General features: G+C 45.6%; 2 protein-coding genes across 4 annotated transcripts in view; one reads left to right on the top strand and one right to left on the bottom strand.

Annotated features, from left to right (window-relative positions):
* Positions 1 to 12,493, top strand: part of GPR143 (G protein-coupled receptor 143) — a 40,538-nt gene that overhangs the window by 18,856 nt on the left and 9,189 nt on the right. For both annotated transcript variants that reach the window (XM_008964324.5, XM_003811949.6), the window contains 4 exons: positions 952 to 1,061; positions 3,431 to 3,539; positions 5,646 to 5,763; positions 7,379 to 7,613. In XM_008964324.5, the coding sequence (XP_008962572.1) occupies positions 952 to 1,061; positions 3,431 to 3,539; positions 5,646 to 5,763; positions 7,379 to 7,613 (572 nt within the window). The remainder of the gene's footprint in view (positions 1 to 951; positions 1,062 to 3,430; positions 3,540 to 5,645; positions 5,764 to 7,378; positions 7,614 to 12,493) is intronic.
* The window catches only part of TBL1X (transducin beta like 1 X-linked), a 274,014-nt gene continuing 267,348 nt past the window's right edge, over positions 5,828 to 12,493 (bottom strand). Inside the window, exons 18-19 of one of the 2 annotated variants that reach the window (XM_055106596.2) lie at positions 8,331 to 8,453; positions 5,828 to 6,319 (exon numbers count right to left, since the gene is read on the bottom strand). In XM_055106596.2, the coding sequence (XP_054962571.1) occupies positions 8,343 to 8,453 (111 nt within the window). In that variant the 3' untranslated portion in view covers positions 5,828 to 6,319; positions 8,331 to 8,342. The remainder of the gene's footprint in view (positions 6,320 to 8,330; positions 8,454 to 12,493) is intronic. The other variant, XM_055106598.2, reaches the window with a different exon arrangement.

The following is a 12,493-nucleotide window of genomic DNA, read 5'->3' as shown; positions in this document are numbered from 1 at the left end:
AAGATAAAACCGCCTGTTAAAAGAAAGTGGCAGCGTTGAGAGGTGGTATAGTAATTCTTCCTATGGCAAGAGGAGACGGGTATTGCATTTTTCCCACCTGAATTTTTTTTTTTTTTTTTTTTTACATTTTCTGCCACTTTCCCCTCTGGTTTGACAACTCCGTCAATATTAAGGGTGTTTAATTTATTTTTTGTCATTCCCCCTTCCGTGGCCATAAGGCTGTTTGGTTAGCCCCTTTTCCACCTCCCTCCCCTTTGCCTTCAGTTTCCTCTTCCTCTGTGCCATTTTGCTTCTCTCCTACATTAAGCATTTCGCAGCTGAGAGTTGTTACCTTGGTAACATATGTTTGTGAGGCCCTCCAGCACATTCTGTGGTGACCAGTGACTCCTATGACCCCTCAGTAGAAATCTTTGTCCTTTTCTCTGACAAGAACCTCTGAAACTATTGTTATCCATAACCATGAGAACACATTTCCTCTGAAATATGCAGCTGGCATATTTTGAGTTGTTCAAGCCCAGGGACAAGATTTTATTCATGTTATTGCCCAAAACCATGTAGTAAGTACTCAAAACCTCACTATTTAATGGAGTGCCTTTGTCTCTACTTGAATTGTGTTTTTTCCTTGAGAGCCAGTGCAGGGAATCCCCCATCCCAGGGTGTTTTTCTTTCCGATCTTTTCCCAGCAGGAACCTTTAAAAGCTTCCTCCAGTGGAATGCCTTAGGGGTCCTCCCATTTCTGAGACAGAAACATGGTTGATCTCCCTTACTCTCCTGCAATTTATGGCTTGTTCCAGACATGAGAAATGACTCACATTTCCTTTGGGCAGTCAGCAGCAGATTTATGCATTTCCCTTTTTGTTCTCATCCTCTTATCTTGACTTCCAGATAAGTAGATGTCTTTTAGCCAAAACTTTGCTTTTGAGAAGAATGACTTTGGTTTTCCTCTCTCAGGTGTGAGCGGGGCCTGGACCACGCCATCCCCCACTATGTCACCATGTACCTGCCCCTGCTGCTGGTTCTCGTGGCGAACCCCATCCTGTTCCAAAAGACAGTGACTGCAGGTAAATACTAGGGAAGCTCTCTGGGTACACGGCCACTGGGAGCGGCCCCATGCCTCGGGCTCAGACAGTGACACATGTTGTCCTGGAATTCTCCAGGACAGTTGACCTCATTTGTCATCCTCCAGAGACATCAGCAGAACACAGCTGCAGAAAGTAAGCAGGTTCAATAAATGAAAATGTGCAGGCCTCTGCCCGCACAAGTTCTGTGCCATCGTTTGTTAGCTCAGTGCCAGGACTAGTTGACTTTTCACTTCTGTACTGGGCTTCTCCTGGGTCGGCTGCAGGAGTGCCCTTGGACGACTGTGGAGGTGTGAGAGGAACAGAAGGAGAAGAGAAGGGAGGGGGAAGGGACTGAGTCTGTACTGAGGCGGCTCCAGCCCCGTAATGCACTTGGCTGATGTTTTTTCTCAGATGGGCAGGAAACAGGAAGTGGAGCACAGGAAATGAGTCAAGGTCAATGGTTAGAAAAGGATAAGAGTAATGAAGTCGTTGACAACATGTCTGGGAAAGACTTCTAGGCTGGGACTGGAGACCTGCAGTCCAGCCCCTACTTTCCCCTCAAGGAAGTGTGTCCTGGAGTGAGCCTCCCACCTCCTCAGGCTGCCAGAGATCTCTCAAGGGGAGAATGGGAATAAGGAAATTTGCCTTAACTGAGAGGTCCTTTGAAGATCACCTGTTGATTGTTGAACTTTTTAAAAACATTGTTGAGAGTACTCTATCATTGGTAATAGGAAATTATTGTGATTCTTCAGACCATTCTCTTCATATCTACACTTTTTGTTTTCATTGAGACGGAGTCTCGCTCTGTCACCCCAGGCTGGAGTGCAGTGGCGAGATCTCGGCTCACTGCAACCTCTGCTGCCCATGTTCAAGTGATTCTCCTGCCTCAGCCTCCTGAGTAGCTGGGACTACAGGCAAGCGCCACCACGCCCGGCTAATTTTTTTTGTATTTTTAGTAGAGACGGGGTTTCACTATGTTGGCCAGGCTGGTCTTAAACTCCTGACCTCGGGTGATCCACCCACCTTGGCCTCCCAAAGTGCCGGGATTACAGGCGTGAGCCACCACGCCTGGCGCATATCTACATTTAAATATAGTGTGTTAAATATAGCATTTTAAAACAAAATCTCATCAAAAATAGTGATTTGAGCTGATGGAAATGACTTATAGAAAAAAGACTGAAAAGAAATACACTAAGATGTTAACAGTGGTTACCTCTGGGTGGATGGACCATGGGTCATTCATACTTCTCTAAACTTTTAAATATTTTCTAACTTGTCTATAAGAAGAAATTAATTTTTTTTCAATATTTTAACAAGCGTGCACTATTTTTATTTTTTTGAGATGGGGTTTCGCTCTTTTGCCCAGGCTGGAGTGAATTGACGTGATCTCGGCTCACTGAAACCTCCGCCTCCCAGGTTCAAGCGATTCTCCTGCCTCAGCCTCCCGAGTAGCTGGGATTATAGGCATCTGCCACCAGAGCCAGCTAATTTTTGCATTTTTAGTAGAGATGGGGTTTCACCATGTTGGCCAGGCTGGCCTCGAACTCCTGACCTCAGGTGATCCACCTGCCTCAGCCTCCCAAAGTGCTAAGATTACAGTTGTGAGCCACTGCACCTCTATTTTTATAACAGAGAAAATGAGCTTTTAAAAATATAGTTTCTGAACTAGGAACATTCAAATAAAATTGGGAATTTATTTATTTAGTTATTTTGAGACGGAGTCTTGCTCTGTCACCCAGGCTGGAGTGCAGTGATCTTGCCTCACTGCAATCTCTGCCTCCTGAGTCCAAGGGATTCTCGTGCACCAGCCTCCCGGATAGCTGGGATTACAGACGTGCACCACCATGCCTGGATAATTTTTGTATTTTTAGTAAAGACAGAGTTTCACCATGTTGGCCAGGCTGGTCTTGAACTCCTGACCTCAAATGATCCACCCACCTTGGCCTCCCAAGTGCTGAGATTACAGGTGTGAGCCACTGCACCCAGCCAAAATTGGGAGTTAACATAGTAATGTACCTGTGTTAATTTCATAGTTGTGAAGAACATCCCCATGGTTGCATAAGATGCTTATATTGAGGGGAATCTGGGTAAAGGGTAGGGGTATACAGGGACTCTCTGTGCTATCTTTTTTTTTGCAACTTTTATGTAAATCTAAAATTATTTCAAAGCAGAAGTTTAAAAATACGTATATTCCTTAGGGTCTATGAGGACTCCAACCTGGAAGTTGTGAGGAATGAATGTCAGTGACTTGCTTTGCTTCCTGCCCCTCTGGCCTTGCTTGTGGGCTCACACCTGCTTCCATTGCCTTCTCTGTCACTCCGTAAACATGAATAATGAACACCATACATAGTTCCTTCTGTTCTTCACAGTGGCCTCTTTACTTAAAGGAAGACAAGGCATTTACACGGAGAACGAGAGGAGGATGGGAGCCGTGATCAAGATCCGATTTTTCAAAATCATGCTGGTTTTAATTATTTGGTAACCTTTCTTCTATATATGTGTATTTTTATTGCCAGTGGGAAGGGCTATGGAAACAACTTGCCATGTTGCATGCGTGACCAGAAGTTCCAAAGGGAAGAGCCTTTGGGAAGGAAATCTTTGAGACTGTGCTAGGTGCCCTTTGAGGAAAGGCACAGAGGACAGGGGAGCAAGTCCAAAATTCATGAATTTCTGGAAAAACATTCAAATCTACTCAAATTACATATAAAGCCCTTAGAAAACGAACACCCAAGTTTAGTTTTGAAATGTCCCAACCATGTGCATTGCTGGGGTTAACCAAAACAAAGGGGTTGCGTATGCTTTTTTTTTTTTTTTTTTTTTTGAGACAGGGTCTTTCTCTGTCACCCAGGCTGGAGTGCTGGAGTGCAGTGGCTCAATCACAGCTCACTGCAACCTTGATCTTTAGGGCTCAAGTGATCTTCTCACCTCAGCCTCCCAAGTAGTCTTACTCTGTCACCCAGGCTGGAGTGCAATGGCACGATCTCAGCTCGCTGCAACCTCCGCCTCTCAGGTTCAAGTGATTCTTCTGCCTCAGCCTCCCGAGTAGCTGGGATTACAGGTGTGTGCCACCACACTCAGCTCATTTTTGTATTTTTAGTAGAGTTGAGGTTTCACCATGTTGGCCAGGCTGGTCTCAAACTCCTGACCTCAAGTGATCCACCCGTCTCGGCCTCCCAAAGTACTGGGATTACAGGCGTGAGCCACCACACTCAGCTGGTCATGCTTTATAAACTCACCCATTTGCCTCACTCCTGACACCAGAATTCCTGTGCCTGACAGAGGGGCAAGGGCACGTCTTTGGTCAAGAAGGTTGGAGAACGGCCTGAGCAGTTTGTCTCTCCTCATTTTTCCCCACCACTGGTATCCTGTCCAAACCTTTCAGGTGGATACTTTGAAAACAGACCTGTAACCAATGCAAAAAATAAAACTGGAATCAGAACATGCTGCACTGTGGTGAATCAGTACCTTGCAGGCAGGGCAAGTACTTATGATGTTAAAAATTCACCTGCGCGGGTCGTGGTAGCTCACACTTTGGTAGTTGGAGGCAGGAGTATTCCTTGAGGTCAGGAGTTCACAACCATCCTGGGCGATACAACAACAACAATTAGCCAGGAATGGTGGCACATGCCTATAGTCCCAGCTACTCGGGAGGCTGAGGCAGGAGGATCACTTGAGCCTAGGAGTTCGAGGCTACAGTGAGCTATGATCATGCCACTGCTCTCCAGCCTGTGTGACAGAGCAAGACCTTGTCTCTAAAACATAATAGTAATAATAATTCACCTGATATGAGCTTTGTTTGGACACCTTTCTTGGAGATATATAAATCATCTCCTACTAAAAATACACTCAGTTCAACATTTCATATTTCACTGAGCCACCTAAAATAACATTGAAAAATACTATTATAAAATGTCAAGAAAAAATTGTTTTGATCTCCATGAAAACTGTACGTTGCTCTTCAAACAAAAAATGAATTCTGGGTTATTTGATACAGTGCTAGAACCTTACACCCTGATGTGGTGTTGAGTGGTACCATTGGAAGGATTTGCTGATCTGTGCTTTAGACTGAGAAAACGAATTATGTTTTTTAAATTAAATTCTTAGTGTGCTGGTTCCTCTTAGTCTCATTTCTTTTCTTTTTCTTTCTGAGACAGGGTCTCACTTTGTCCCCCAGGCTGGAGTGCAGTGGCACATTCATAGCTCACTGCAGGCTCGATTTCCTGGGCTCAAGCCATCCTCCCACTCCAGCCTCCCAATTAGCTGGGACTACAGGTGCACACCACCACACCTGGTTAATTTTTTTATTTTTTATTTTTAGTAGAGACAAATGTCATTGTGTTGCCCAGGCTGGTCTCAGACTCCTGGGCTCAAGCAATCCTCCTGCCTCAGCCTCCCAAAGTGCTGGGATTACAGGAGGGAGCCATTGCACCTGGCCCTCTTAGTTTCTTACTGCAGAAGTGGCCATGTCTATACCGGGAGTTGGTACTTTTAGGTCTTGGTAGAAATTCTTCTCTGACTCTCCAGCATTTAAAAACGAGTTTCATTGCATGTTCTCTTTACCTGCTGCCATTTTCTTTCTAACAGTTGGTTGTCGAATATCATCAATGAAAGCCTTTTATTCTATCTTGAGATGCAAACAGATATCAATGGAGGTTCTTTGAAACCTGTCAGAACTGCAGCCAAGACCACATGGTTTATTATGGTAGGTCAATCTATATTTTATTTTAATTAGTTAATTATTTAATTAATTTGTTTCAGAGACAAGGTCTCACTCTGTCACCCAGGCTGGAAAGCAGTGGCATGATCATAGCTCACTGCAGCCTTAAACTCCTGGGCTCAAGCAATCCTCTGTCTTGGCCTCCTGAGTAACTGGGACTACAGGTGTATGCCTCCACCCTGGGCAATGTAGGGAGACCCCATCTCTTTTTTTAATTATCTATATTTAACACTTTCTGTTTGAAAAAAAATCAGAAGAAAAAGAAGCAGTCAGAAGTACAATATATTATATTTAAATACAGGATGAGCAAAATAGGCTCCTGGCCTTAGTGTGCTAGCTGGCTGTTTTGTTTGTTGTCGGGATCCTTATTAAATGCTTCAACTCTGGTCAAACAGTTTGGTGCAGTGTATCAAAGCTCCTGGCAGTCTCACAATATCAGAGCATGGATCTTGAAGGAATGCTTCAGACCATGAAAAAGCCACACAGATGAAGATATTCCTGGTAGCATTATCCTTCATAATTGTAAAGCATTATAGGCAACCTGGAGTTCCAAAAAAAAAAAAAAAAAGAAAGAAAGAAATGTTTAAGTAAATTATGGTCTTTCATCTTGATGGACTATTACTCAGATGTTAAAAATGATGATTATGAAATCTCTGGTATTAACTGGGAAATCAAATATATACAATTATACCAATTACAACTACAAAAAAACATGTTTATCTTTTTTCAACGGGGAAACAATGAAAAAACAAAAGAAATGAAACAAAAAAAATTCATGTATTGGATGGACATACATGAAGAGAATGATGGGGTAGAAGCCCCATGGGCAAGTTGCCCCAGTGCTGCCATTCTCTCACCTTTATAAGAAGAAATGCACACGTGTTGTTGGCAGGGAGGTGCATATTGTACTATACAGAATCCATATTTATATTGCTTTTGAAATGGGGAAAGTCTCATTTACAAAGACTTTCAAATGGAGCCAGCACCAGTCCTTCCATCCCTGCACGTGGTTTGGAGCTTGGCTGGGTTCCTCTGGTGAACTTTATGTGTCCTTAGCACACATGAGTGGAGGGATGTTTCCCAGACTCCGTCTGAGCCTCAGGAACCTTTATTACATCAAGTGCTCCCTTGGCAGCACAGGGTGGCAAACTGGGGAGAACAGAGGCCCCCAGGCTGCAGGAGGAGCTGGCTGTTCAGTCCCTGTGCTACAGCGCTCCCTCTCCCCTTCTCCCACTGCTGCCCTCTTCTCCTCCCCCACCCTCTCCTCCCACTTTCTCCTTCTCCTGTCTTCCCTCCTCTCTCTCGTCCTCTGTCCCCTTTCTTCCCTTCTCTACTCCAGATCCTCCCCGTCCCCTCCTCTCCCCACTCCCCTCTGCTTTCAGGCACCCTTGAAGGTACAGCACCTACTGTGGCCAATCTTCATCTTGCCCCAAACCAACCCACCAACCAGTCAACCAGCCACCAGCCAACCCATGGTCCCTTCCAAGCGAGTCCAGCCCTGTGGGCATCCTGGGGGGAGTGTGTCACTCTGTGACAGCCCAGGGCTCTGACTCCTGCTACGCTGCACTGACTGCCATGTGTCTTTCTGTCCTCTCTCCAGGGAATCCTGAATCCAGCCCAGGGATTTCTCTTGTCTTTGGCCTTCTACGGCTGGACAGGATGCAGCCTGGGTTTTCAGTCTCCCAGGAAGGAGATCCAGTGGGAATCACTGACCACCTCGGCTGCTGAGGGGGCTCACCCATCCCCACTGGTGCCCCATGAAAACCCTGCTTCCGGGAAGGTGTCTCAAGTGGGTGGGCAGACTTCTGACGAAGCCCTGAGCATGCTGTCTGAAGGTAATGCCCTGTCTGCCACAGCAGGTAGACTTCGGGGTCCCAGGGCTCCCCTTGGAAAGCCTTAGAGGATTCTTTGTCCCAGGGGCTGTCCTGTGCATGGTGGGGTGTTTAGCAGCACCCCTCATGTGGACTCACTAGCTTCCAGTTGCACCTCCCCAATTGTGACAACCAAAACTCTTTCTAGACATTGACAAATGTCTCCTGGGGGGCCACAGTGGCCCCCAGTTCACAATCAGTGTCTCAGAATAATTAGGCTTGGATCTAAAAATGTGATTTTTTTCCAGACGTTGTCTGAGCTAAATGCACACAAACACAAAACCAAAGACAAACACCACACAATCCCGTGATGGGGTGTACCAAAATAATGTTGAAATTTGGAGTAAGAAAAATAATATGCAGAAAGATGTTTGGAAATGGCTTAAGGAGTTCCGTTTTCTTTTCCATTCCTACTATTCAAATACATTGAAGGGAGACCAAGGCAGGTGGATCACTTGAGGTCAGGAGTTAGAGACGAGCTTGACCAACATGGTGAAACTCCATCTCTACTAAAAATACAAAAATAGCTGGGTGTGGAGGCTCATGCCTGTAATCCCAGCAGGTTTGGGAGGCCAAGGTGGGCGGATCACCTGAGGTCAGGAATTCGAGACCAGCCTGACCAACATGGTGAAAACCCGTCTCTACTAAAAATACAAAATTAGCCGGCATGGTGGTGCACACCTGTAATCACAGCTACTTGGGAGGCTGAGGCAGGAGAATCAGTTGAACCTGGGAGGAGGAGGTTGCAGTGAGCTGAGATCGTGCCATTGCACTCCAGCGGGGGCAACAAGAGTGAAGCCCTGTCTAAAAAACAAAACAAAAACAAAAACAAATACATTGAAGGAAGGTTCACTTTCAGGTGACAAGCTTGGTTTACTTTGAAGACCAAAAAATGTGGTGATGAACTGATGAATTGATTCCATGATACGGTACTGTCTGGTTGAAATTGGGAGCCATGAAGAGAAAGAGATAGTTCTGGCTGAAGCTAAAAGACACAGAGAGAAGATTTATTTACAGACTTTCCGTCTGGTACAAATAGTTCACGAAGCATGAGGGACCCACCAGCTGGAACTGCTGTTAGTCTGTAGAGTTACTGATACCATCTAGGGAATGAAGCAAAAAATGTTATCTTGAATTATTTGGCTTTGCATTCCTATCCTGGTGTTTTAAAGTGGCTGAGCAGATATTTGACAGTCAAATAAAACACTAGACATAACAGTAAAAGTCCCCTGCACCCCACCCCAATCACCACCACCAAACAAAATCCATCAGCATTTCCTTACTTCCACTCCCTCCGGCAAGCTGTTGCATAGATCTTCTGCTCAAAGGTTGGATGTTTTCACATAGAGGTTTTAGAAAAAGCAAATACAAATCCAATAGAAAAATAAGCAGGGCAGCCATCCCTGGAGGCTGCTCTCTGTGAGGGCTCCCTGTTTTTGTTTTTTGAGACAGGGTCTCCCTCTGTCATCCAGGCTAGAGTGTAGCGGAAGGAACACGTCTCACTGCAGCCTCCACCTCCTGGGCTCAAGCAATCCTCCCACCTGAGCCTCCTGAGTAGCTGGGACTACAGGTGCACACCACCATGCCTAGTTTATTTTATTTTTTAGTTTTTGGAGACACGAGGTCCCATTATGTTGCCCAGGCTAGTCTCAAGTGGTCCTCCTGCATCAGCCTCCCAAAGTGCTGGGATAATAGGCTTGAGCCACTGCACCTGGCCCCTTGGCTTTTTAAAAAATTTGAGATATAATTAACATACCATAAAGGTCACCCCTTTAAATGGCACATTTCAGTGGTTGTGCACACGTCACCACTATCTAAGTCAGAACATGTTCATCGTTGCAGAAAGAAACCCTGTGCCCCCAGGGAGTCATTTCCCTTCTCTTCTCCCCAGCCCCTGGCAACCATGAATCTCCGTTCTGTCTCTATGGCTTTGCTGTTCCAGACCTTACATAGAAAGGGCATTGTGTAATATTCGTCCTGTTGTGTCTGGTTTCTTTTACTTCGGATAGTGTTTTCTAGATTCGCCCATGTTGTAGCAGGTGTCAGAACTTCATTCTTTTTATGGATTGATAATATTTCGTTGTATGGATACACCTATTCTTTGTTTTATTTATTTATTTTTGAGGCAGGGTCTCACTCTGTTGTCCAGGCTGAAGTGCAGTGGCATGAACATGGCTCACTGCAGCCTTGATCTCCTGGGCTCAAGCTATCTTTCCACCTCAGCCTCCTGAGTAGCTAGGACAACAAGCAGGTGCCAACACACCCTGCTAATTTTCTTTGGTTTTGTGTGTGTGTTTTTACATTTTATTTTGTAGAGCTGGGGTCTCCCTATGTTGCCCAGATTGGTCTTAAACTCTTGTAAATGATCCTCCCACCTTGGCCTCCCAAAGTGCTAGGATTATAGGCCTGAGCCACTGCACCTGGCCCACTCTTGTTCTGTTAATAACTACTTATCACTGCCCCAAACTCTACCAGGCTGTGTACTAGGAGCTGAGTGGGGTGGAGATACTGGAGATGTGTAAACCTGGCCCTCAAGGATCTCACAGTCTATTGGAGAAAATTAAAATATTTTAAAAAATCATTCTATTCTAACAATAGAACAATCAATGGAAATACCAATTGGAGAAAACACTGGAGGAAAAGGAAAGAACAAAAGGAAAGCCTTTTGAGAGAAACGAGAAATACAATCGGTATTTTTTTATTGTGGGAAGAATTCCTGTAAAAATGGCAGCTGCCGATTTAGAACTCCAAGTGACATATTATTAGCTAACATCTGTCAGGGTTTTTGAGGATAGAGCTTGAAGCATAGAGTGAGTTTTCAGAATTAACAACAAACATCTGCAAAAGTATAAAGTGGCCTGGTCTGGTAGTATGAACCTGTATCCCCAGCTACTCAGGAGGCTGAGGAAGGAGGATCGTTTGAGGCCAGGAGTTGGAGTCCAGACTGGGCAACATAGTGAGACCCCATCTCTTTAAAAAAAAGTATAAAGTGGTGGTGCTACTGAGGTGGTGGTTAGGGTCATAAGTTTACATCTAGTCACCCTTTGAATATCTTAAAATTGCCCATAACATGCAGTCATCACCATTTTGTATGGTAACCCTATGCAGGAATTTGCATACATTAATCTAAAAAGAATGAAAAAGCTTTTATTCAGAAATTAATTTGCTGCCTAGGACACCTCACATTTTTTAATATTTCCACATCTGACTTTTGGCTCTTATCACCATTGTATTGTTTGGGGACAATTTTAGGATCCTTTCTAAATCTTTCCTGGTCGGTATGTCTCTGGGGCCACTTGCCTGTCACCCCAGAATGTGCTTCCCTTCTGTCAGTGGCGGGGGAAACGCAGGTGTCATTCAGATTTTCCTACCAGAGCTTTACCAGCTTGCAGGCAGCAGGATCCCTGGGACTATGTAAATCCTTACCTACTCTCCCTGCCATACCTCCCCAGCCCCTCACTAAGTAGAGGTGAATTTGGGTAAGTTAAGTGTGCATCGGATACTACTTCTGTGCATAAAGTCAAGGAAAACCCCTTACCAGGGCCGCTTTCCTATTGGCTGCACCTGATCACTACGATGGCAGATACAGAAAAAACTTAGCCATGGGCTTCTCCCTATGTAGACCGTGGATATAAAGCTCAACTTGTTCATCATACCCTTCAGACCCTACTGCTTCGGGTTTCACTACAAGACCAATAGGCTGGCATGGAGCTTTATTAAGTATCTGATATGGTGTCTGGAACTTACTAGGTACTTCGCACAAGTTAACTGAATTTTGTCTTAGGCAAATATTCAACACCATTTTAGCCGGGACGGGTGAGTGTTCCTGAGAAGTATAATTTGTGAAACTCCCAAGTAAGTAAGGACAATACTATTTTTTTTTTAAACCTGTGAAGGGTTAAAGGAACACAGGCAATGCAGGATTAAGTTGGTTTTGGAACACTGGTGAGAGTTCCTGGAGAAGGTGATGTGCGGGCTGGGTCTTAGATGATAGAACAGCATAGGCAAAGAGGAGACAGAAAATCTAGATGAGGAAGACGTGGTGTTGAGAATTAGCATAGAAAGTCTGCGTCTTGTTTGGGGACGGCTGTGGCTCAGCGTGGTATGGAGGCGTTGGGGGAAGCTGGAGAAGTGGTGAAGGGTTTATAAAGATTCTGCTAGGGCGTTTGGGCTTTATCCGGTGGCCAGCAAAAGGCCAGTTAAGGTTTTTAAGTGGAGAGACACTGCAATTTGCTTGTAGGACCAGCCCAGTGCATGGGCGTGGAAGAAAACACGTAATGCATCGCGTTTTGTGATTGTGGCAGCAGTTTCCATTGAGGGGATCTGTGTCTCCGCTTAGGGAGGTGGAGAGCCGCTGGATGGAGCTCGGTTCCACGCCCCGTCACCATTGTGCCTCCTTGCTGAACACTCTCTGCTCATCAAGTCGAGGTGTTGGGATCTGGGAGAATCCTGAAGAGAGTCATTACTAGGGGAGGATTGTGCACCTGAACCGCTTTTGACTCCCTAGATGTGCAGGCACCCAACTCCCGGGCCTGCGCTGGCTCTCAGGAGACCCAGCCCCTTGGTACCTCCCGGTTTCCCTCCAGGGAGCGAGCCAGGGGGGCATGGCCTGGCAGGAGGGGTGGGGCCTGGGTGGAGCTTATAGAGCCTGGCCGGGGCTGTGTTTTGGGGTAGGGCCTGGTGAGAGGGAAGGGGCAGAGTCTGGCAGGAGGGATGTGGCTACTAAGAGCAGGGCATTTCTGATGGGAGCAGGAGTATAGATCTTTCCTGGAAGACGAGTGTGCTAGTACACAAACTTGCAAGATTTAAGGATCATCCCGGGGAGAAGCCCAGGCCGGTGAGGC

This window comes from Pan paniscus, chromosome X (genome assembly GCF_029289425.2).
Source record: "Pan paniscus chromosome X, NHGRI_mPanPan1-v2.0_pri, whole genome shotgun sequence".
NCBI lineage: Eukaryota > Metazoa > Chordata > Mammalia > Primates > Hominidae > Pan > Pan paniscus.
This window is presented reverse-complemented; position numbering and strand designations above follow the sequence as displayed.